General features: G+C 42.0%; 1 protein-coding gene and 1 long non-coding RNA gene across 3 annotated transcripts in view; both read right to left on the minus strand.

Moving 5' to 3' along the window:
• Positions 1–1,179: 1,179 nt before the first annotated feature.
• Wdfy2 (WD repeat and FYVE domain containing 2) overlaps positions 1,180–25,523 on the minus strand; it is a 150,929-nt gene continuing 126,585 nt past the window's right edge. For both annotated transcript variants that reach the window (XM_003477444.5, XM_063232695.1), the window contains exons 8-12: positions 17,417–17,522; positions 11,955–12,056; positions 10,996–11,126; positions 8,375–8,483; positions 1,180–7,519 (exon numbers count right to left, since the gene is read on the minus strand). In XM_003477444.5, the coding sequence (XP_003477492.1) occupies positions 7,490–7,519; positions 8,375–8,483; positions 10,996–11,126; positions 11,955–12,056; positions 17,417–17,522 (478 nt within the window). In that variant the 3' untranslated portion in view covers positions 1,180–7,489. The remainder of the gene's footprint in view (positions 7,520–8,374; positions 8,484–10,995; positions 11,127–11,954; positions 12,057–17,416; positions 17,523–25,523) is intronic.
• LOC134471986 (uncharacterized) lies at positions 14,435–17,410 on the minus strand. The gene is made up of 2 exons (XR_010041795.1): positions 16,241–17,410; positions 14,435–15,392 (listed from the first exon to the last, which is right to left on the minus strand). It is a non-coding gene; the product is annotated as an uncharacterized LOC134471986 (long non-coding RNA).

A 25,523-nucleotide genomic window follows, 5' to 3' on the forward strand; every position in this document is an offset into this window, starting at 1 on the left:
CAACTCCGAGCAGGTGCAGCTCTTTGGGGGTACCTGAAATATTCAGATCCAGGGTCACCAGTCAAGGACTTGGGGAAGGGATTTTTTTTTGGGTGCACTACTATGGTGTGTGTTTAAATGTCCTCTCAAAGCCTCATGCACTCATGGAGGCAGCTGAATCTAGTGTTGGGTTTGTTGTCTAAGCTGGGATTCACGATGTGAGTGCTGCACCTGCCCAGAGGCAGGTAACCAGCATACAGTGTAAGGGCAGGAAGGAGGTGTGCTTTTCTCCACTTTCTGCCCTTTTGCTTTTATTGGGTGCAGCCAAGAATGGCTGCCCCCAGCCACACCACCCTGCCTCACAGCCAGCTGAGTATGGAGTGAAACCTCCAAGAACTGTAAGCTAAATAAACCTTTCCTTCTCTAATTTTGGGCCTTGGGTATTTTGGCACAGCAACCAGACAGGAGTAACCAGGACATGCATTTACCTGGGAGGTTGGTGTCCTGACAGGAAGCAGCACTGTTTGGCAAATACTGGCTTCATCCAACTGCGTTGCTGCTTTTCTACAGGAAGCTGGGGCCTTTGTGGTGCTGGGTGTGGGCAGGCTGTGCTGGCAGGACTGGGGACAGTGGCCTCGAGGGCTGTGCAAGTCAGGCACCCCTTACCAGCTATTCCACATGGGTGGGGGGGTGGAGTCACTTATTTCTCTATACCTGTTTTCATCCATAGATGGACCTCACCAGCCAGGCGTGGAGGCACACACTTGTAATCTCAGCACTAGGGAGACTGAGGCAGGAGGACTGCCCTAAGTTCAAAGCCCCCCTGGGCTATTCAGTGAGTTCAAAGCCAGCCTGAATTATAGCGAGACTCTTTCAAAAAAACAAAACCAAACCCCAAACACTCCCCCTCCCCAAACAAAATGATCTCATGGAGTCTCGAAAGGGGCTTTTCCTAGCTGCACTGCTCTTTTCCTCATTTGGAAAGTTTATGAAATAGTAAAATTAGTTACATGAAAGATAGGGACAACATGGGCACAGCCTGTGTCTCCAGACGGTGGTTCTCCTTGAGGTCTGAACGGCAGGAGTGAGCTGGGTAATTCTTTAACCTATGTACCCCAGTATGTGTCAGAACCCACAAGGGTAGCACCAAATCGGTCTACTGGGTGTTGGCTCCATGTGAAAGCAATAATGGGAACATAATTGCAGGCAGGTGTTCACAAACATTTATTTTTAAACCACAGGGCAACTCTGCACAGAGAGCCTTACACTGGTAATGGTTACACATACATCAGAGGTTAGAGGGCAGCACAGTGGGAAGCTGGGCAGAGTGAAAACATTCATTATGTTCAGCAGCATAGGGTGAAGGACTGGACGCAGACGTCTCATCACAGGACATTCGTGCACGGCACCACCGCATCACATTCAGGAGGTCATGTCAGGGCTGCTGATCTGCTCGATGGAATCCAGAGGCAAAGGGCAGGGCAAATGCCAGAGGGGTTCTGCTGGAGCCACCCTGGAGAGATCTGCTCCAGCTTAGGGTTACCACAGTCAGCCTGACCCCAGAGAATCTCCTCATTCCAGAAGAGGAGAAAGATGCCCACTGCAGTCAGGCGCGGCTGGGTCCCAGCCCGCTGGCCGTGTGCAGCAGTCTGTATCCCTGGCTACAAAGCCAGTAACGGGAGGCACGGGTGTGGGGCTAGCACCTTCCCTGCTGTCCAGTTAATAGCAATTTGTGTACATACAGTACCTTGAAAACCAAAGTAACTTTAAAGACAAGGTAAACAGCAGAAGATGCCTGTGAATACAATAGTTAATGGGGACATGAGTGTTTTGGTCCATACTTTGTACTGGCTACTGACAGCAGGCTGCCATCACTCAAATGACAGAAAAGTAAGAAGGGAGACAGCGGTTTTTTTTTTTTTTTCAAACTAGTTTCTTTTTCTTCTTTTGACTAATAGTTTACCTTCTCATATGTTCCAAAGGACCAAGAAAACAATGTCAAAGAATCATAAATATCAAGGCCAGATTCCGAACTCTGAATCAGCTTGAACTCCCAGATACTTCCTCTTTCAAGAAAGTCAGACACACCTGACTCATACAGGTGAACTTTTTGAGGTATCTATTTATAATGAGATGGTACCACGATCCTCTACCTTTATAATCTACCTAATATATCTATACATCTACCTTTATAATTGTCTAATGCCGTACTAGACGTTAGATGGCAAAGTTCAGGAACTGGTTCATTTGATATGGCAGAAGCTATTTGCCCGGCAACATGCTCTCATTTGTCAGAGTGAAGTCAGCCCTGTGCTGGTAACGGTTTGAGTTAAGTCTAGTAACATTCATAGAATCACAGAACCGCAAGATTTGAAGGGGCCTTAAGAAGGACTATGAATTCATCCATCCTCAAAGCCTTAATCTTCTCAGCATCTCTGACAAGGAGCTACCTACTGTCTTACAAAAGCTTGCCTGGCATGGGAAATCTGATTGAGGGGCCCCCTCCAATTTAGGGCAGATTTAATTTTCAGACACTGCCGTCATGTGTTGGACCTAGAGAAGCTTCTTGGTGGGAAGGGTAACTTTAAAAGGTAAAAATGCAAACTAAAACCTGAGGATTGGTATTTGTTCTCAGTTGTAAAGCTGGGCTAAAATTTAAACATGAACACAGGTATTTCTGAATTCAGCTATGGACAAAAGGCAAATAATGTCACAGCAAGACATGAGGCAGGCACTTTGGAGCGCTGCCACAAGGTGCTCCTTCCTCAGCAGAGCCAGGTCTTTGGGAGCCAAATGGCTGCCTGAACCCTTTGACCCTAACTGAACTGAGAAAAGTCTTTCCCTTCTAAATGGGGAGTGCCCTGATGCCAGGCTCCTGGCACTTGCTACATGGCCCAGGAATGGCCTGTTACTTCGGAGAGCCAGTCTAAGGCTGAGGAGGACAGGGATTACCAGCAGCAGCGACTATTTGTGCCTGGCGTACTATACATTTAGTGCCAGCCCAACCCTGAGTAGAGCAATCTCCTCCTGCCCGACCTGTTGCTGTAGCCTAGCCTTGCCTTGCCTTTCTCACAGCAGATCAGTTAGGCCTGGCGAGCCTACGTTTTAATCTAGTTAAGAGATATTCTCCCATGGACTGTGCACGCATGTCTCCAGGTCGACATCTCAGCTTTAAGTGAAAGGCGGTGCATCCAGAGAAATCGGCAGATAGTAGTGCCAGTTGCAGGGTAACTGAGCACATCTGTCCCAGGCCATGAGGCTACGAGCACTGGTGTCTTAGTGGCTAAAAGGGCTTGTGCTCCAGGCCTGCAGCTGGGTCACTTGATGTTCTCTGACAATGCCACCTCCTTGCGGTCTCTGCACACACCAGGCTCTCTGTAGATTTCAAGCTTGTCTGCTGTTTCCATACCCTAGATTTTCTTTATTCTCTGCTTGGTAGGATCACAATGGCTGGGACCCCAACACACATCTATCATAACACTAATCACACGTGCTGAAATGATCCATTTACTCATCCGTGTAGCTTCTGCATGGCCAGGAAGGGCTCTCAGACACACGTTTACCCTGGCACCGAGCTACCTGGTGTGTGGAGTAGGAGTGTTTCTCAATAGTTGGGAGCTGACTGGACTAGAACTGCAATCTAGGTAACTCAGTGTTCAGAATTAAGCTAGTTTCTGTGTTTTTTAATCAAGGTGCAAAATAAATATCTACTTTTACACCAGGCAAAATTTAACCTAACATTATTTTACAGGAGAAAAATGAGAACTTTTTGGCAAAACATTTCTCTTTCACTTTAAGGTCTAAATCTTAGTGAACAAGTTCCCTTACATACAATTATGAAAAGGCAAAACCAAAGGAATTTCATTCAATGAATGTTTATGTCTACTAGTGGTGATACATAGTTTAGAACCACTCTTTTGCTTAAAAGTTGAAACTCAAGCTCTGAGGATTAATGTTAAACAAAAATATATTACATTTTAAAAAAATGAACCTCAGAGAAAATTGCAATGTGCCACCAGATGGACAAATGGTGCCGCCCCAGAGTCTCATTCAAATCTGGTCCGCAACACAGGAGACCCCTGGATTTCCACTTCAGCTTTGCTCCTGGGGGGATCCATGCGGAACAGTGTGGAAATGACTTTATGTGGGTGAGGAACAGTCAGTAACTACCTTCTGATAAGAGTTCAGACCCATGACAGTCATAACCACAGGGCTGGGGCCAAAGGAGGTATTAAACAGGTTTCCAGTGAGAACAAACCGGTCTAGAGAGCTCCCTGTCTCAAGAGGCTGGATTTGCTCCTCAACTCATGCTGTTACTAGGTAATATTAAAAAACAATTGTTCCTTGAATATGTCTTTTGGGTTCTCTTGTTTATGCTTCGGTTATATCTAACTGCCTGAGAATTTTTCTCCTAGGAACATTCTAGATCTCAAGATCCCTTCCAGGTTTGCGATTTTATGATTCTCTGAATAATTCAAAATTTAAGAAATACATTATGGTTGATTGACCACATATTAAAAAAAATGACCCAAGATTCCAAGTACATAGTTTGAAACCATTTTTTGCCACTTTGGAGATACACCCAAGCAGCTGTAGATTCGAGCAACGTCATTTCTTTGGGGGAACCAAGAACATGAGATTAATTCCTTCTGCCACAGCTCTGTGAAGCGCAGTTCGGCTACTTCTTCAACACAGCCCCAGCGGGCACTAGTTGCCAGAGCTGCTTTATGCTTAAGCAGTACAGCAAAAATACATGTAAAGTGCAAACCCAACAGGGTACAGCAGGAACCATGATTTTTAACCAGACAGGAGAAAAGCCAAGTGCTGGGGCCAGCTTTCACTCACAATGAAGCCAGTAATTCTACAAAACGCCTAGAAGACATCTGACACCAGAACATATTTCTAAGTTACAAAACTGGTGGTTACTTAATGCAAAATGCAAGAATCCAGTATTATAAACCCACACAATTAATTTGCTAAACTCTTCACCAAATTCAAGCACCCACACAGGTAAGGGAAAGCAACGGGCAGAGTAGTAGACAATCTTGAAATACCTGTGGTTTTCAATCATGATTTGCATCATTAACGAGATTCAGCCTCTGAGCGGCTCTGTGGGCTGGGTCACAGCAAGGCTGGGAGGGAGGGAGGCAGGTGGAAGGAAGCACAGGGTCACAGAGCAGGGAGGCCACAATGTCCACATGTGAGCTAATGGGGGCACTCAGCTTGCAAAACAAGGTCTGAACTCATCTATATCTAAACTGGGAATCCACACAAAGCTTGCTGGGTCCCTGAATTCCTGCCTCCCTGAATCTGTATTTTCCTCTGTATATGCAGGCCAGGTGCAAATATTCCGGAAGTGAAAACAGAGCGATTCACTTCTTTTACTCATTTCCAGCACATAGCTCTCTATTACACACAGCATAATAAATGGCTCTCTATTACACACAGCATAATAAATGGCTCTCTATTACACACCGCATAATAAATGGCCACAAATTCTAGTAATACATGATAAAATAGATATTCTGATATTTTAAATGTAATCCCTTTTTAAAAGCTCTCTTATGAGCAGCCATGCAGAACAGACTCACAGTAGTTATAACAGCTCTGATAGCAAACAAGCAAGAGCAGTGGGGGGGTAGTGAGGTGACAGATGGTGACAACTTCCTTGTGTGTGCACATGTGGACCTGTGTGCGTCAAGAATGCTGGCCTCTGGTGTCGTGTGCCACGGATGTGCAGGACACACACTCTGGCCCTGTTCCCAATGCTGGGCCAGCAGTCACCTTTAGGAAGTCCATCCCCAGGGAGTATACTGGGTCAGTGTTGGGGCAGTATCCAAGTGGGGCTTTCAGTGAGTATCGCCAGTTAGAAAAGCAATGAATGATAGTGAGGCGAGTAAAATGCCTTCCAGGAAGAGAAAAAAAAATCATAGGGAGGATTTCGACTGCTTAGATCCTACCTACCACCAAAAACTTGTCAACTCAGAGCGAACAGCTACCTTGGAGAGAGGACCCAGAAGGGGAAGAGCAGGCGAGTGATCTGTTTATCTGTGAGACTTATTAATCTAGGGATCATCAAGAGACTTGGTGAGCCTGAATATTCCTGACAGGTGAGGATCTCATGAGGCAGTATCTGCATAAAGTGCTTAGAAGGGGGCAGGGACTGGCACATGCTTGCCACTAATTTTAATTCTATTTTTACACTGAAAATAGGATTTTAAAAAAGGACTTCAGTATCCTGAGGTGATCATTTATCAAGTTTGATTGGATTCCATTAGAAGAAAGAATCTTCATGTTCGTTTTCTAAAACCCTCTTTCAAGTCCCTCAGAGGAACACAGCAGGAGCTGCAGCATTCAGTGCCCGTACGTCTCAGATCACAGGCAGCCTCAGTAGGAAAGTGTGCAAAGTGTTCAGATGACGTACAGGAAGACAAAATATCTGAACATCTGGTGTTTGAAGGGTAACAAAGTACAGATGGAGAGGAAGAGAGCAGGATTACAATCTTACAGCAATACATGTTCTAGTTCAGAGATGATGTTGCACAGGAAAACAAATTTTAAAGGCATTTGTTTTTGGAGCTTGTAGGTTTTTGTTTTGAACATTAAAAGTAAGAGCTATGTAAAAAAAACCCAACAACAAACAAAAATAACAAAAACAAAATAACCCCAAATAAACAAAAACAACACAACAAAACATCAACAAAAAATCCACCCTAACATATAAAGGGCTCATGAGGCCCTCGCTGAATGCTAAATGATCCAGGCACTGATGGTTGAAGCTGTGAGTTCTGATCATCTACTTCTGGGATGATAATGGTGGGGACTTGTTTCTCACAGCTTTTTCTAAAGTGGGAAACACAGAAACTTGAGGCAAAAACATGAAGTCACTTCTACTCAGTGAGAACATGAACGGATCAGACAACAGAAATGGATCATTCTTCAGGTGACTCATCAAGTTGGCTGGTAGAGCCATATGACTGGTTTCCCGAATCTCTCCACTGAGAAGAAACGAAAGCAGAAACACTAGGAATGAACACATAAATACATATACTCTGGTACAAAGCAGAGCAGGTACAAGTACATGATATCCAGAGAAGAAAAAGAAGCTGGTCACACATCACAATGAAGAAAATGTGGAAAGCACTTCATAAAGACCAAAATAATCTGAACAGATAGTTCTCTTATTTCTCCAACACACAAAGCAACAGGTAAAGTGGAGACCTGGAAAATATAAAAATTAAACACCCACACAGATGTTTTCAGCGTACTTAAAACAATGTAGCATAGCCAGACCGTATAAATCATTTGTTAAAAAAATATCTTCTTTATATCGTATGAACAGTTGAAAAGTCCCTGCAAATGTTCTTTTGCTAGTTCACCACCGACTGTGTGAGATGTACATTCATCTAGGGTCTTCAGCTTCTCTTCCTTCCGCTTTGCTTCTCCAGTAATCATTTGGATCATCACAACCATTTTTTAAGTAAATACTAGCTGATTCCTGGGACAGTCATCAAGACACTACTGGGGTCATGTCCCATAACTGTAAAAAGAAGAAAATAAGGGTAAGCAAAAATCAAAATATTGAAGATGAACAGTCCTTACAGTTCAAGTGAAGTTTTTTCATTTAACAAGCAACTACATCTCTTTTAATATGACTCTGTAGAACTAAAAAACATCACAGAAGCAGCTTAAAATTTAACCCAGCTAATGGAGAACAGATGCAGATCAGGTTCCTGAGGAGGAGGAAGGGAACTAATGTATGTTGAACAGTAAGTTTGTGCTGCGTTCTTCCCACGCCTTCTCATTGAATCTTCTAAATAATTCTATAAGACATCAAAAATCCAGTCACTGAGGTTCTCAGGGTTTACTTCAAAACTTGCTCCAAGTCACAAAGAGGGTCTCAAAGGGGATTATTAGCCATTGCTGCTTGCTGCTGCCTCCAAGAATGGCATGGAAAGGACACGGGTGGCCCTTGCTGCTGTGGGCCTCTGCTGTGGCACAGAGTCCTTGTGGTCTGTCTACCACAGTCCTCAGAGAGGCCCTGGCGTGAGCACTCTTGGATTAATTGATCTCAATGGGAGAAGCCGCTTGTTCATTAGCCGCGGGCTTCTCCAGGCCTGCCTTCCACTCACTGCTCAGCTCAGTCCCTTCTCTAGCAGCACTGTCTTCCTGTGCTGAACTCTTAAGATTATTCTTATCTGTACCACTCTTCTGACTGCTGCACATGTGATCTACTAGTTTTTAAAAAGAATATGTCCCCAGTAGATTATTCATTCCTCACAGTTAGAGACACGCATACAACAGGCCTTCAAAACGTTCACTGCCAAGGGTAACTCCTGAGCAGAGCCTCCCATGCTCCCGGGGTCCCTTGAAGTGTAATACGATGGGGTCCTACCTTAATAACTTTGTCAGTTCCAGAAGTCAGTAACCATCCCCTGGTCGCATCAAAATGTACATGCACAATGTTATGTTTACTGTCGTGGAAGGTAGCCGTGGGTGCACGCCTGGAAGGAACAGGAGGAGACTAAAGGATAGGGTATGAATTATGGAGGTTTACCATGATATTAGGCTCTACTTTTTAGGCTCATGGCTAAACCTGCTTCACTGTTAGAAATACTTCTCAGACTGCCTTTACTCCTTGGTGGACTGTTACCATTTTAAAAATATAATGAAGTAAAAGAATTCTCACAGTCCCCAAATGGGAAAGAGATGCAGTCTCCAAAGGCCCTTCAGGAGAAGGTGCTGCAAGTGAGGTCATCTCTACCTGTGCTTCTGAGAAACCTTTTTAAAATAAACCACGGTGCTTCTGTAAAGGTTTTGCTCATAAGGAAGGACTTGCTGGTACCCAGAGGTTTCAGCTTTCAGGAAGAGCTAAAATGCCTTACCTAAGAGACAAATATTCTCAGTTGCCCACTACTCTACTAGCTGCTTGTTGGTTCTCCTAGGTCTAGCTGGCCTATTTAATTTGTAAAAAGGTGCTTGTCAAAATGCCTAATATCCTACTATCATTCTCTCTGAAAGTTACCCATTCATTTTTCTGTACTATTCTAAATCTTCAATAAGCAAAACACAAAATATATAAACAAACATCATTATTTGCTTTGTTTCCTTCCTTCCTTCCTTCCTTCCTTCCTTCCTTCCTTCCTTCCTTCCTTCCTGGTCTAAGTCAACATTTCACCAAGTAATTCAGGCTGGCCTTGAACTCATCATATAGCCCAGGATAGCCTTGAACCTGCAGCAATCATCCTGCTCAGCTTTCTGAGTGCTAGGATTGTAACCATGCACCCTCCTGCCCAGCATACTATGTATGGGGCGGGGTAACTGGGGATCGAACTCTCAACCTTGCACTTGCCAACCAGGCGCTTATGCCTCTAAGCTAAATCCCTGGGAACATACTGTGTATTTTTTAACCCATGTTTTCTTTTTTAAAATACAAGGCCTTGCTGACTGCCTAGATGCTCCAAAAGCAGTGCCAGTACTTCACGAAGCAGAGGCAGGAAACACAGTGAGATGTGAAGGGCCGGGGAGGCCACAAAGCAGAAGGCCACTCCTATCACATTCAAGGGTCTCACCGCTCCACTAGCTGCTCAGAAGACAGAATATTTTTCTTCCCCTTTTCTTTTCTTTCTTTCTTTCTTTTTTTTTTTTTTTTTTTTTTTTTGTCTTTTTCCTTTTTATCGGTACCAGGGATCGAACTCACGACTGCCTGCTTACAAGGCAGGCGCTTACGCCGCTGAGCTAAACCCCCAGCCCCTTCTTCCCCTTTTCTGCAGCTAAATCTACAGGGTAGATCTTTAGTATGCTAAAAATGATCACATTTAAATCTTCAAAATTAAAGATTTAGGCTTAATCTTCAACTTCCTTAGACATTCTGGTCTGTCTTTTTTTTGGTCTACGTCTTCATACGATAAAGAACTAAACAAGACTATCTCTAAAGTCTCTTGCAGCTGTCTATTCAATAAAAATTCTTACTAATTTCATCACATATGATCACTGGAAAATGATGAACATAATTGCCAACCTATGTAAGGATATCTTAATTTATATTTGATAGGGGTAAATAAGAACATTTAAAATTATTTGACTACACTGGGAGAAGTAGAAGACTCAAATTACTTAGGGGATTGATCCTCCTGTACCTCAGTAAAGGAGAAACTTGTTCAGAGCATTCTGTTTTGCATTGAGGGACAGTTTTCAGTTAGCCAAGATTAAAGCGAAAGTGCAAATTCTCACCCCCTTACAGAGCACCCACAAGGTTCTCGGAGGACGGACAAGCAGTCAGTGGAGCAGTGGGCAAATAGAGTATCTGCCTCTTAGGTAAAGCAGCTTAGCTCTTCCTGAAAACTGAAACCTGCTGGAGGCTGGCTGGGGCCTAATGAGCAACAGAAGAGTTTACTCTGGGAGCCTCTTCAGTTGTTTCATAAACTCGATTCTTTCCACAATTCTGGTCAAAAACTGAGTTGGACAAGAACTGAATCAAATTCATCGATGTTAACCTTATGGGAAAATTTGATTTAATTCTTGTCCAGTTTGGTTTGTGAGTAGAATCATGGAAAGAATTGTGTTTGTGAACTGAGGAACTAGTATACTTTAAATGAACACACCCTAGACATTAAAAAGAGCACAGAGATGAGGCAGGTATAGTGGTGGATCCCTACAATCCCAACAATATGGGAGGCTAAGGCGAATGGAAAGTTTGGGCCCCCAATTACTATAGTAGTAAGATGACAAAAGCAAACATAAATAGGACTGGGAATGTAGCTCAGTGTGAAGGTGCTGGGTTCACCCCCAATATCACACACACACACACACACACACACACACTCACACGCACAAGCATACACATAATCCTTTGTATTCTCTCTTTATGATCTCTCAAGATAACAAATCTCTTGGTGACACAGAAGGTCTTTTATCACTTGCAGTGATCTGTAACTAAGCCAGCAGGAATCAGAGCCATCGGGGCATGGGTGACTCCTTCTGTAACTGGGAGAGTCCTGCAGACAGGGAACTTACTCTTCATCTGTGATGGCCTCGTGACAGCTGTCACACACCCTCACTTCAAACTCGAAGCCCATCAAGGGGATGGAGGAGCGCTTGGAGCTGCACTTGCCACAGACAGCCTTCCCACACTTGCGGCAATGGTGCTGGAGAAGGAGAGAAAACAGAGGTGGTGATGGCTGTGCATGACCTCAGCTGTGACCACTAACGGCGGGGATGCAAGGCAAGACTGCCCAGAAACCTCACAGGAGCACGGCAGATACCTTCTCCTTTCAGACTCCGTGTGTCCAGAATGAGGGATGCTGGAGACACACCTGATCGTGTGTGTCACCTCCCCCAGTCTGCACCCCAGCCTCCATCCCTTCTCGTGAGCATCACTGTGACTACAAGAGAACCCAGAGGCTGGGTGGTCTTACAGTTAAGTATACTGAAGAGGTACCATCTCCAGAGATTATGCTGCTGGATGAAGGAAAATGTGGAAGAAACCTGATTCAACCCATGGCCTACCATGACTATGTTAAACCTCCATGACCTCTCTGGATTTCTTTGGGAAAGACCAAGTTGAACCATGAGATCAGACTGAAAATGATATGCTACTAGCAGATCTGGATAACTAAAACCAAATGAGGAGGGTAAGTGTAATAATTAAGGAGAAATAAATACCACTTAAATAAATTCATGGTTTAGAACCAATGTGCATTTAAGCATGATGCCTGTTAATTCTAAGGTGCGTTTCAATGGATGTCATCAGAATTCTAAAATTGCATCCCTCAACTACCTACTGGAAACAAACCACTGCAGAAACTCAATCTAATAGGAATGAGCTACAACAGACAAGGGGGCAGGATATTAATCACAAGATGACTCCAGGATAATAATTTACCCCTACCACAACTCCACCCCAGGCAAGCTATTTTTTCTGCAATTATCAAGTTAAGTCATTTTCACTATGAAGAAAAATCCAAATCACCCACCTGTCTTAGGCCGATTTTCTTGCTGTCCCACATTTGCTTGAAGTTCCAGAAAAAAGGCTGATCACACTTCTGGCAGGAATCACTGTCTAGCCACTCAGGGGTCTGATCAAAGAAAGCACATAACAGGCCACAGTGAGAAGCAGCGTGACAAAGGTATTACTGACACTGATGGAACTTCCGGAGTCAGGATGCATTTATTCAAAATAGAGGCATGGTTTCTTAATCATTAGAAAAATATTCATTCAGATGTTAGGCCCTAGGGATGGGACGTGGTGGTAAACATGTTATGGAACTTAGAATTCATCATGAAAATTTTAATGATTATTCAGTAAGTCTAAGAGAGCCGAGGCAAGGAAAGGCATATGGTGCCATGGCAAAGGTAAACAGAGGGTTCTGACCACAGCTGGTGGTCTCTGGGAAAACGTAAGTCAGCTGAGACCTGAGGACAGACAGAGAGAGGTCAGGGAAAGGGGACTGAGTGGCTTGGCCTGGCAAGATGGCCTGTGGGGAGTGAGGGACACGGCTGGGGATTTTGGCTGAGGCCATACTGTACTCTGGACAGCCATGCTGGAGGTTTAGAACTGTATCTCACATTCTCAAGACTGGACTGGCTGTAAGCACATCTGCTCTGGCTGCACAGTGATGTCTAAGTGCGCAGCACACACCCGAAGGCCCTGTGCTAGAGGGGGATAAGCTGACCGTGGTACACACTCAAAGTGGCTACCAGTCCACTATTCACTCATGGCAGGCCCCCTTGGGATTCGAGGCTCTGCTTCTTGGCTTATGGGTCACACAATATTTTGGCTTTGTTCATTATTTCCCACTGTCACAAGGAACCTAAATTAGGTCAGTTTAAAAGTGGGTTCCACATACAGCTGTTTAGTAAATCTGTACTGATTATGCATATGCGACTGCATTTGCTTCCAGAGTTCCATATTTGATTCTGCACAAGTATAGTTTGTAATCAAATTGAGGCTAATTAAGAACTTCTTATGAAAAAACAATTAACCTTACACATTAAAAACTGTACTGTCATTGTTTGCAGGGTGAAGTCATTTCCTTCCACACAGCACAGAACCCTAGGAACCTTGAAAAATATGCCCAGCCCCAGGGTTTCCCAAAAGTGTATTCCAGGGAGCATCTCACTCAACAGACACATAAAGACGCTGGGGATCAAACAAATTTGAGAAACACTACATAAAATAAACAGCATTCTACCCTTCACGTATTGACAGGTGACAACAGCATGGCAGAGGCGCTGGGGTTTTTATTGTTGTTGATGTGACTTTTGTTCTTCAGGCAGAAATAAACCTAAAACTACGTTTTCTCAAAAAATAGGGAAAAAGGAGACATTTTAAAATCATTCTATTGTTGGTCTACATATTCCATTAAAACCAAAGAAAAGGAGCAAGTCTTGATTTATTCTGTAATCTTCATGTTATATTCCATTTAAAGACAGATTTAAAATAATAATACCAGGTTTTTGCCTAAGACAAAATTTTATCACCAAAAGGGTTATCTATGCTGGCATTGTTCAGACACTATGATGTGGGACAATCTGGGTAATCTGAGAAAGACGAAAGAGAGAATGTAGTGTATTGTACAATATTTTACACACGTCCTGATTGTGCCACTACCTGAATGCTAATGCTTTCTAAAGTTTTGAAACGAAAACTTAACTCCATCCCCCAGAAAAAAGAAGAAACAAAAACTTATTTGTTACACAAATAAATCAAGTGATGTTTATAGTTAGTAATTACATTTGGGCTAAGAATTTATAGTGAAAAAATAACTGGCAACTCACTTTACATAATAAAAATCATTATTATGCTCCTTAGAGAACTAAGAGTATATTAATGTTTATTTAAGAAATAATTTCCCTAATCTAACCTTATTACCATTAAAATTATATATTAAATATTTAAAGGCATGGAAAATGTTCAATATACAATGAATGAGAAAACCTCATTAGTACATAAGTACATTAGTACATAACCTCATTAGTACATTAGTACATAAGGAGCAAGGCACACAAACAGGCTAGAAGATATTTACAAAGCCTATATAACTAACAAAGGACTCCTGCAAATACCTACCATATACAAAGAACCCCTGCAAAACAATAAGAAAATGACAAGAAACACTTGATAAATTGGCAAGAAGATACAAGAGATAGAAACATGTTAATTCACATATAGGGAAGGCTGGAAAGCTAAATATACATACAAAGCTCAAAGTTACTGTTGAGCTGAGAATGCAAATTAAAACAAGACACTCTCTTATCCTGTCTCCAGAAGGTCAAAATTGGAACTGGAGTAACCATAACTGCTGGGGAGAATGGGAGCGGTCAGAAGGAAGCTCCATGTCTTCCACTAGAAGTGTAATGGCACAGCCTTTGTTTACTCAGCAAAAGCAAGAATGTACCTGGACTGATCTCACAATAGGTCTATGAGGGGACATGTGAAGGGTCATCTGGGTGCTGTGTGTGTGTGTGGCATCGAAGTTTCTGGCAATCTATGTGCCTGTGCTTGGGGAAGAGAGGTAAAATGTCACTGGTACATACTGTGGGATCTTATGCAGAGGTGCCCTGAGATCACTAGCAGCATGGGAAGAGCTCAGAAAGGGTCCCAGGGAAAAAGCTGGAAACAAACATGGGCTTAGTGCAGCACTATTTACGTAAACTTTAACACACATGTGCACACACACATACTCATATACACGCACACCTCTTTGTTTAAACACACACTAAATGTGTCACAGTGAGTATGAAGGTATCCATGATGAGGGATTTGGAAAGTACTAGGAAATAGGAAAGAAAAATAAATCAGCATGTATAAGAGGATTTCGTATTTTTCTTAAAAATTTTTACATATGTAGAAAACATGTAACAAGTGGGTGCAGCGGTGTACACTTGTAAATGCAGCCCTTGGGAGGCTGTGAGTTTGAGGCCAGTCTGGGTTACACAGTGAGTTAAAAGGCAAGCCTGTCTCAAAAAGACAAAAACAACAAAACAAAAAACCCCCCAAAAGTAAGGGAAGGTGTATGTTAACATGTTAAGAGAGATGTTCCTGACTGCTGGTGGTGTTGAGTCATTAGCCTGCTTTCTATTTGTGAATGAGCACTCTGTAACTTTTCTACAAAAAACATGTATTATTTGTAATACATACTTTTAAAAATGATGTTTGAAAGCCGGGTGTAGGGGTGCGTGCCTGTATACCCAGTCATTGGGAGGACTGCCACAAGTGTGAGGCCAGCCGGAGCTACATAGTAAGTCCAAGGGCACCCACATAAAAATAATAAAATAACAATGATATCTGAATAAGTGGATTTTATTAATGGTATGGACAAACATGTTGTATGGCAGCAGTCTCCAAGGTTTTCCATCAGCGACCAGCTTCGTGAAAGTTTTTCGACGAGGTGGGAGTGGTGTGAGTGACCCTGAGGGGGATTTAAAGGAAAGCAACTTAGTCCCCCGTGCTGCAGTTCACAGCAGGGTCTGTGCTCCTGTGAGAACCCAGCAGCTCTGCTGATCTGATGGAGGCAGGCTCATGTGGCAGTGAAAATGGGGAATGGCTGTAGACCTTGAGGAAACTTTGCCGGCTGGTCTGCCTCTCACCTCCTGCAGTGCGGCTGGATTCCTAATGAGCCTCAGAGAGGCTGATCTGAGCCCAGGGGCTAGGGGCCTCTGTTATATATGTCAGCCCCATCTGCATCCAGCCACCCTCAAGGTCCCGTCATCCATCCCAAACTGTCCCCTTCTCGGCCCTGCTCTCATCCCTGAGAGCTGCTCTCCTGCTCAGGAGCATTAATGCACCACTCGGATCCTGTTCTCATTCTTGATGCTTTCTGTCCTCTAAAGCCCACCAGCTCCTGCTCAGAGCACATCCAGGCCCCAGTGGACCTCCCATAAGTCCTTCCCTGACAACCTCAGCTGAACAATAGCCAGCATGAACATTTCATCTTACGTCTAATGTGATCCTCATTTGTGACACTAAATAGCATTGTCAAGTTTTCTGAAAGTCTCTGCGCATCAGGTTGGCCAGCCTCAGAACTTCTAGGGTGAGCACCGCACAGCCCCTGCCATAACCAGGAAGAAGATCCCAGACAGCAAGGCACGGAAACATCACAGGACACCTAGGTTTACAAATATACTTGCCAAAGATGTGTGGATGCACTTCCACTCCTTATCAAAACACTGACCAAGACTCGAAAACCAACACATACTAAATGCCCCTACATCTGTACGTCAGGGAGCATAATATAAGCAAGAGGGCTCAAAGGATTACCTGTTACCACCTGATTTCAAGCTCTGAGAATCACCTTGTCATCCTCCTTTGAGTCTCTGTGCACAGAAGGAAGAGGATATTTGTTTGGAGGGAAAAGATACTGGCTGTTCTGTCCCTCAGTTTGGCCTGGAAAGAAGCCAAGTCAGACGAGGTATAGCGGTCCCTAACTCAAAGCAGCAGATTGCCAGGCTGAGCCCAAACCAGGAGTGTGGCTCATGTGACCAGCACTCACTTGGCTCTGTCTGGATGGCACTGTAAAGTGCCAAGTGTACTTTTGAAAAGCAATATTCTACAAGTCCTCACTTCCTAACAGTAATGATCATTTTAATTAGTTACTAATAGAGCTCCTGTGGATTTATGGTTTGAGCAAATAAAGCTTTAATCTTCTTAAGCATTTAATTACTGGGATTTGAAAGGCATTACTTTGTGGGTAATAGCAACTATTCTCTTGAAACGAGACTAGGGTAAGGGCATGGAAAGAATTTGGGAAATAGCTTTTGTCTCGTAAAAGTGTTCTTTTTCTATCTAATTCTTAACATCTTGCAAGAAACAAATTAAAGAATGCACACTCTCAAAGGGAACAGCTACCCAGAATAATCGTAGGGTAATGTGAAAATGGTTCTCTTCAAAGTACTTGTCAAAGGGGCTTTTCAGTAAAAATATTAGCTGTTAAGATGCTCAAAGATTAAAAGTGCTGTGACAGAATTTAAGTATGTGCTAAAAAAAATTGTTACTTAGAACATAAGTCATTACACAAAAATTATTTCTAGTATTTCTATTAATACTTACTGTTTCCACTAATACCAAGTTAAGGCTTCTTCTTAGCCACTGTTAGGCACTGTAACACTGACCCAAGAGCTTCCTGTTTTCATGGGGTATTTTATAACAAAGGGCTAATCTCTGGCTCCTTTTCCTCACCTGTCCCTTTGCTTTGAATAGACGTGTGGTATAAACAGCTCAGTCTCAAGTCAAAATCCTGATGAAATCCCTGTCAATTCATGTTACATGTCAATGTAAAGGGAGATTGAAGAGAGAATAAAGGAACTTGCTTCACACTGTAATTTTCAGGACTCTGAAACAATGTGTCTTATTTCATGGTTTGGTTATCAAAGAGGTAAGAGATAAGCAGGAGGGAAGATGAAGCCGCAGGGCCCGGCCCAGCCTCCCGGCACCTACCTCCTGCCTCTCTACATCCATGTTCCAGATGACAATGCCACCGTCACCGCCACAGGAGATGAGCTGCCGCGTGTGTTGTGCATAGGAGAGGGCCTGGACCTTATCACTGTGAAGGAAACCAAGGGTTGGTGACAGTTCAGGAGAGCACGCAAGAGGCCCACGGAAGAAATCCCAGTAAATTTGAACAATGAACAAATTTACTCTGAGCCCCAAATGTAGACCTTAGATACCTAAAATGGTCAGAATTTAAGTAAACCTAAGTGCTACTTCAACACACTCAGGCCCTGGGAGGAGTGGTCTTTGCTAATAACCAGCACCTAAGGAAAAGGCTGTGGAACTGGTTATCATGTTTTACTGGTTACCCCTTTCTTCAATTAATTAAAGTTCATGATCACATTCATTTTATAGTTTTTCAAGTTATAATTTTACATGTGAAAAATTATCTTTCAAGAGCTTCTGAGGTCATCTACTGAGATGTCCACTCAGTTTAGGTGGCAGAGAAGGCAGCTGTGCTCCTGAGGTGTGAGAAGCAGAGGTGCTGAAGCCTGGGGGAGCTTTCTCTCGGCTCCCACACTGAATCCAAAGCAGTGATGAACTGGATTTCACTGTCTCTCTATTACTCTGGTTTTTATTTCCTCTCTTGTAGTGTTTTTTTTTTTTTTTCTTTTTTTTTTTCTAGTTTGTACATGACTGAGAAGTTACCTCCTCTTCCCTCAGTAGTAAGAATGATACAGAATCAGTTTCACGGCTGACAGACTGATGGTCACTAGCAATGGATATAGAGATCCACAGGGAGCAGGGTTGGCTTCTTGGTCATTTTTGTTTATATTGTCTATTTTGAATCCAAATCACTCTCAACTAAGAATGTTGTATCGACTGGGAAGGAGAGCAGTTCCTTGATATCTATGCTGATATTGTAAAAGTAAATTATCACAGTGTTCATGCATCAGTTTTACTGGCTTGCACATGACAAGACAGTTCCAAACTGTCTACCTTCTCCCTCCTCCCATGGTCTCATGAAGTAAACTACTTTGGTACAAGTAAATAAATTACAATTAAAATGAGGAGTCAAGACTACACGGGGTAAAATAATGAAAAAAATGCAAATATATATGTAATTGTGTTTCTGAAAGAAAAAGCACTTCTGAGAGTAGTTTTGACTTAAATCAGTGCTTCTTAAATCTTTTGGTTTCAGAATCCCATTACACTCTTAAAATTTTAGGATACCAAACAGCTTTGGCTTAAATGAATGATAATGCTCAATATTTACTGTGTTTTAAATTAAAATAGAAGTTTTAAAATATTGATTCAAATGAAAAGATGAATCCATCCCATTTTGTGAAAATCATGTGTATTTTGTGAAAGATATATTTTCCAAAGAAAAACCTTTGTTAAGAAAAATGTAACTGTTTAATAAAACCTTTCAATTGTCTGGCTTAATAGGAGTTAGATACTCATGTCTTTCTGCATTTATTGTGATGTCATTCATCAGGCAGCCTACGCAAAACCCCATAGATGAGCTGATAAGGATGCTAAAGGCAATCCTAGAGTTCTTTTACTGCAGAATATGAAAGGGAAAAATAAAGGACACAACCCAAAAACAAGTTTTATTTGCTTTGGTTTGCAGTATCTGAGGTTAAAAAAGGTTACAAAAAGCACTACAATTTTGGCAAAGTTGCCACAATTTTGACAGTTTGTTTCCCTAGTTTACTGATGAATGCCTCTATCATGTGAAAGCATATTCTTTACCTTCTGCCTAGATAGCAGAGATTCCTATGTTTCACCAGAATTATTTTCAGTATATAAAGTACGTATTAAATGATTAACATCCGTGGATTATTTAGGAGGGGTGTGAGATAACAAAAAAGGTCTTGCTTATTAAAAGGTCTCAATTCTTTAAAAATGCAAATTTTCAGTGTTCATTTAAAACTGTTTTATTATTATTCTGATCATGTGAACAGCCAGGTGTTATTTCTGGAGCACTTGTTCTGTTGTCCTAAACAAGCACCTAAGACCCTTCTGATAACTCTTTGGCTTTGCCTTTCCAGACTGGAAAAAAATTTATATATACATACATACATATACATATATATAGAGAGGGGGGGAAGGAGGAAGAGGGAGACAGAAAGAGAATTTTATTCTTAAATCTCTTTTTGAGATTTAACAGAGGGGTACTGGAAAATCATAAGGATTTATTCCTTTATCTTATAAAAATAGAGATGCTATTTACAATTGCATTTAATATGTTCTAGTTTTAAGAGTTAGGGCTGCGGTTGCAGCTCAGGGGTAGAACACTTGTCTGCTATGTACCAGGTTCTGGGTTAGATCACTAGCACCACAGAAAAAAAAGTAAACAGAAGAGAAAAAGAGATGGGAGGGGAAGGAAGGGAAGAGGAGAGAAGAAAAGGGCAGGGAGGGGAAGAGAAGGGAAGAGAGCAGCCATGTGAAAGCATGAAAGGCCTGTCAGCCTTCCCTAGGTTAAGAGAGTATTAGTAAAATGTTATTAATAGAAACATTTTAGATATTTTGTGGGAAGACCTTGGAAACTGGCTAATGTCCTCATTATCTATGATACGTTTTATCCTCAGGGAACACCATCCTTAAAACTTTAGGAAACAGCTGTGGAGGGTATCCCCACATTCTGATATTATTGGCAAGCCACTAAGTTTCTATAATCTACAGACAACCTTGATATTACTCTGATACCTGCCTAAGGCTCCGCTGTAAGTACAGGCCAGGGTCTCCAACTCCAGCAAACAAGAATCCCAGAGTTTCACGGAAAGGCTTGAATATATCAGGTTATCAGGAACACTGATACTTCAAGGAATAGGCTGCTGGCACTGCTGAGATAATTTTTAAGCTGTGCCAGTGGGTTGCGTCAAGATTTCTGGGCTCTTTTCAGTCTAAATGCAGATGGTTTTATGAACATGGACTGCTAAACTAAGAACTAACAGAATAAGAATTAATTACAGTTCATTCATACGACTGAGTGAGCAGAAGAGGGAAATTTATGGTGGATATTTGCCTGGAATACTGTTGATGTTGTTTTAATGTTCTATTTTCTGAATATATGAGGATCTCTTTTTCCTTACTTTTTAAGCTGCCTGTAGTGTATAATTTAGTAAGCTCTCTCTTTATAATCTAAATCAAAATATTTTAAAATGATACCTAGTTCTCACTGCCACAATTTAAAATTGACCAAGTCCTCCTAATTGTCAAAGCAGCAGAGTTATCTGTATAGGTTCAATGAAAATCTATGCACAGAATGTAACTGGGCAAACCAATTGTACAGCTGGAGGGTACATCTGAGAGCTGAATCAGAAATGACTCCCTAACTTTAAGAACTCACTGAGCTACGGCCTACAAAACATTTCCCCCCAAGCTCTGCCAGTCCATGGTTTACATGGTCCTAGCCTTACAGGAGGTAAGGAAGGAATCTTGCAAGGAGCCTGGTAAATGCTGGAAACTCCCAAGAATTCATTCAAGGTTTTAAGTACTGGAGGTAAAGTATGGTGAAGGTTTGGTCTCCCAGTCTTGGAAAAACAAATAATAGAGATTCTAAAAAGTCTGATCCAAGATTCATCATAACAACTCCAAGGCAGAAGTTAAATTTTGTGGGCGTTAACAGTTATGAAATACTGTGTGGTTCTAAACATATAAAGCAAACCCAAGAAGGCTTTAAAGGGTTGATAGATACCATACTCTTCTGGGTTATCTGATTCTACAGGGATCTGTACCCCTCAGTACCTTTAACTGAGCTATTCTGTAACTCTCTATATTACAGAAAACTGACATCACTACAAATAAATTGTGTCCCGTGAAGCCCCCACTATCCCCAGGGCCCCTCACCTGAAGAAGCAACCAGCTGTGCGTCTTCTCACAAACCCCTGAGCACTGACCCTGCCTGTGCATGTCTCTTCTCTTTCTCTTTGCCTTTGGGCAGGATGCAGTATCTTACTGGTCCTCTGACTAACATGAAACCTTTGCCAGGTATGCACGTTTTTTAAGTCAGTTACGTTTTCACTATCTCTCTTGCTTGTTATTTTATACATTTTGAAATATGGAGTGCCACCGTTACAACACTCACGGGTGAGAAAGAAAATCTATCTTCTGAACAGACTCATATCTTTCTGATTTGAACTACATTTTATTTGTTAAGGCATTCTGATACACATCAATGATCTTGTCAAGCCAAAATAAGCTACAGAAGGAATTGCTCTGCCATTCATAGCTGACAGCGACATTCAGCAACAAATACATAATTTATGGGACTGCAGGAATGTTAATATTCCAGCACAGAGGAGTGGAACACAGGGATGCATGCTGGATTCTGAGCTTTATAATAAAGCTGCTCAGGGACTTCTTGATGCAAGGATTCAAAACGTAGCCACTTCTCAGAAACTAGACAAAGGAATGTCCCTGGGTTCACAGAATGAAAAGAAATCTTCCACTTGTGTTTCATCTGACGTCACTGTAGCATTTACACTAGAGAACATTTCAAAACTGGTTATTGTTTCACGGATGAGTGCGCTCCATGTACTGCACCCTGCACTGCAAATGCTCCTACAAGTGCACAGAATCTCACTCTTCAAACCGTCTATAAATACTACACTTAGTGGAGTGGCCTCATTTCCTTTCGTACTAGTCCTAGGGCAACATATGTCTGTAATTTGAGGAAGACAGTACAAAATGAAAATACAGGGTCTCTTGTTAAAAATCTATTAAGAAATACAAGCTGGAAATGGCAGAGTGGGATCTTTCTGAGGATGGGGACTAGTGTGACTGAACAGGTCACACAGCCATGGGTGTTCTGTGTCTGACACTGACACGAGAACAGAAAAGGCTTTATCCTGTTTATGGAACCCAACTCGCAGACACAGGCTGCCATCTCCCTCAAGCCCTTTCCATTCCCCAAGAGTTGGAGGATTTCAGTGTCCTGCATCTTTCATTTCTATGATGGAAGTCTAGGTGATTCAGGGAAAATCTAATTAGTCATGTACCTGCTGTGAGATCTCACATTCCAACATTCCTATGTCTTCTAATCTTCAGAGAAGGTTCAAGAGCATCTCCCTGCCCCAGATGATACCTAGGGTCACCCCATGCCAAAGGGACCCTGAGTGGGGTCTGCCGACTCAAAGATCATTGGATTTCTGCCACTCTGCATTAGAACTAAGAGGCAACTGCTGAGCACTGGCAACACTCTGCAGTGTGCTGCAAGGGTGGAAGCTCAGGTTAGGCACTGCCCCTTTGTGCTCCTGCATCTATCTCCCAAACCTGCTGGATTCCAGCAATGCTGTTCTACTTGCAGAAACATTCTAATCCTGAGAACTACGAAAATCTTTTCATCTCCTGAAATTTAAATCAAGAGTGACTCTCAAAAAAAAAAAAAAAAAAAAAAGAGTGACTCTCTCCATGCCCCTACTAGGGCCTCTCTGGTAAAATACATAAACTGTCTCAACTCTACCCACCTTTCCTACTTTCAGTATAGCTCTGTAAGTGAAGAGATTGGTTTTCTTTTAATTATTTTGTGTCCTAAGTGTCTAATACAAAGCCTAGCTCATAGCTGGAGCTAAGCAAGTATTTACTGACTGATTTGTGAATAGAGAGATTAGATACCTATGCTAGTATTTCCTTAAGACATGCTATAGGGAGAAACAGTAGTAATGTCTAACAGTATGGCTTCTGACTTAATGTTGACCTTATATGGACATTTGATCTGGTTCTTATTCAGCTCACTTTGCAACTAGAATCATGGAGAGAACTGAGTTCATGAAACGAACCACTGCATATCCCTTTTCCTTTGGTGGTGGTACTGGGGATTAAATCCAAGGCCTTTGCACCGAGCTATAACCTCACCCCTGTTTTTATATTTTTGAGATAGGACGTCACTAATTTGCTAAACTGCTCAGGCTGGGCTCAAACTTGAGATCCTCATCCCTCAGCCTCCAGTGCTGGCATTACAGGGATGTGCCATCATGCTGGGTTTATGTATATTTTCTGACAACCTTGTGAGGGTCTTCCTTTCCAATACTGTCCTTATTTTAAGGAGGTGAAGTACCTTGCTGCAGGCTCCTTATTAGAAGGGTTGGCTCAAAGGCCACCACTATGCAATGATATGCTAGGAGAACACACTACACAACCACACCCCAGAGGAACACACTATACCACACCAAGGGAATATAGTGCACTGTATGACACACGTGATTCTATCCTCTAAGTAAAGTGGTATCTACTATTTTAATCTACTCTTAAAATTTTGTTTAGCTAATTAGAAAAAAAATACATCTCTCATCTTCAAATAATTCTTTAGCACTTTGGTGGAAAACACTTCTAAATCCCACAGTCCTGCAAGATAAGAAAGCAAAATCACATTTATCTTTGCCCACCTCCCTGTCTCAAGCCCAGAAGTTGAGTGTCAGATTTTTGCTCCTTTCACTATTTTATTTATTTATTTTTGTCTTTTTCTTTATCGGTACCAGGGATTGAACTCACGACCGCACACTTGCAAGGCAGGCGCTTATGCCGCTGAGCTAAATCCCCAGCCCCCCTTCACTATTTTAAATCAATTTTCTTGGTATAAGAACATAAGCACAAATCTCTCTGATGCATACTTATCTACCAAAAGCCCCTTTCTTTACCAAAACATTTGAGGATGCTGACAGCAAAAGTCTAACACATGGTAAGAGAAGTAAGAGAAACCAAGAGCTGGACTTTTGGAAAGAGGCAGGAAACACATGGGCCATGAGCGCCAGAGTCCCGACTGCGATCAAGCCTCAGGAACTGGCTGATTCCGGTCCAGGGAAAGTCCTATCACCGGGCCGGCAGACAGCTTTCCAGTGCTGTATTATTTATGTTAAAGTGGAATACATTTTTATTTATAAATTGAAAGTTGCTAATTTAGATCACTAAAAATTGGTTTGTTCAATGTTCTGAAAGATAGCAGTAAACCTTGTAGTGCTAAAATAATGGCAACTTTTGTGTTACTTCGGATTTTTTTCTTTTATTAGTGCCTATTAATTTACAGAATACTAGATTTCAGTGAGTATATTTGAGCACATCCACTCCCTTACAATTCTTTATACCTGTCTCTCCCTCACTCCTTCCTGTTGTCTAATAAGTCTCCCTTCTTGTCATCCTTTTTAGAGTCTACATACTAGGAAAAGCACGTGATTTTCATCTTTCTGAGTTCGGCTTATTTTGTTCAACATGATGATCTCCAGATCTATTCATTTTCCTACAAATGACAAAATTTCATTCCCTTAATAGCTGAATGATACATATACCGGTATCACATTTTGTTAATGTACTTCTCTGTTTTGAGTACCTATGCTTGTTCTATAGCTTGGCTATTGCAAATTGTGCCACAATAAACACAGGTATATAGGTGTTCCTACAGTAACTTACTTTAATACCTCCACATATATAGTAAGGGTGGTACATCTGCATCAAATTTTACTGGTGTACCAGGAATGGTGGTGTATACCTAGAGTCCTAGCACTCAGGGAGGCTGAGGCAGGAGGATCTCAGGTTTGAACCTAGCCTAGGTAACTCACTTATTGAGACTTTGTCTTAAAAAAAACTAAAAAAACCACCAAAACCCAACCAAACAAAAACTCCGTAATACTACTAATAAAAAGTGCTGGGCACATAGCTTAGGCTCTGAGTTGAATCCCCAGTAATACACACACACACACACACACACACACACACACACAAATTGCGTTCATCAGGTTGCTCATAAAATGACAGACTTTATATAAGAATAGAAAAAGTACCACTTTTAGATATGATGAAGTGGATACGGCACAATACACACCTAGGTTTTATTTCTATAGTATCCTTGTAACTAATGGCTGGCTCCTGAAATCAGAGCCTTTTCTTTTCTTTTCCTCCCATGGAGTCAGCACAACACATAATCACATTTCACTGACGACAGGGAATAAAAACACCAAAATGCCTCAAATGTAGACAACACTGTGTAAAAATATACTTTCTTAGCTTTCTTCCCTTGGACTTGGGAACTTTCAGTGTCATCTGTCCCTCTTCAGAGCTAAAGCTCTCCCTGCTGTGATGAGATTTTTACACATCACATCAAACTACAGTCCTT

Source organism: Cavia porcellus, unplaced genomic scaffold, assembly GCF_034190915.1.
Source record: "Cavia porcellus strain 051 isolate PalLab524CR breed Dunkin Hartley unplaced genomic scaffold, mCavPor4.1 scaffold_21, whole genome shotgun sequence".
NCBI classification, from domain to species: Eukaryota; Metazoa; Chordata; class Mammalia; order Rodentia; family Caviidae; genus Cavia; species Cavia porcellus.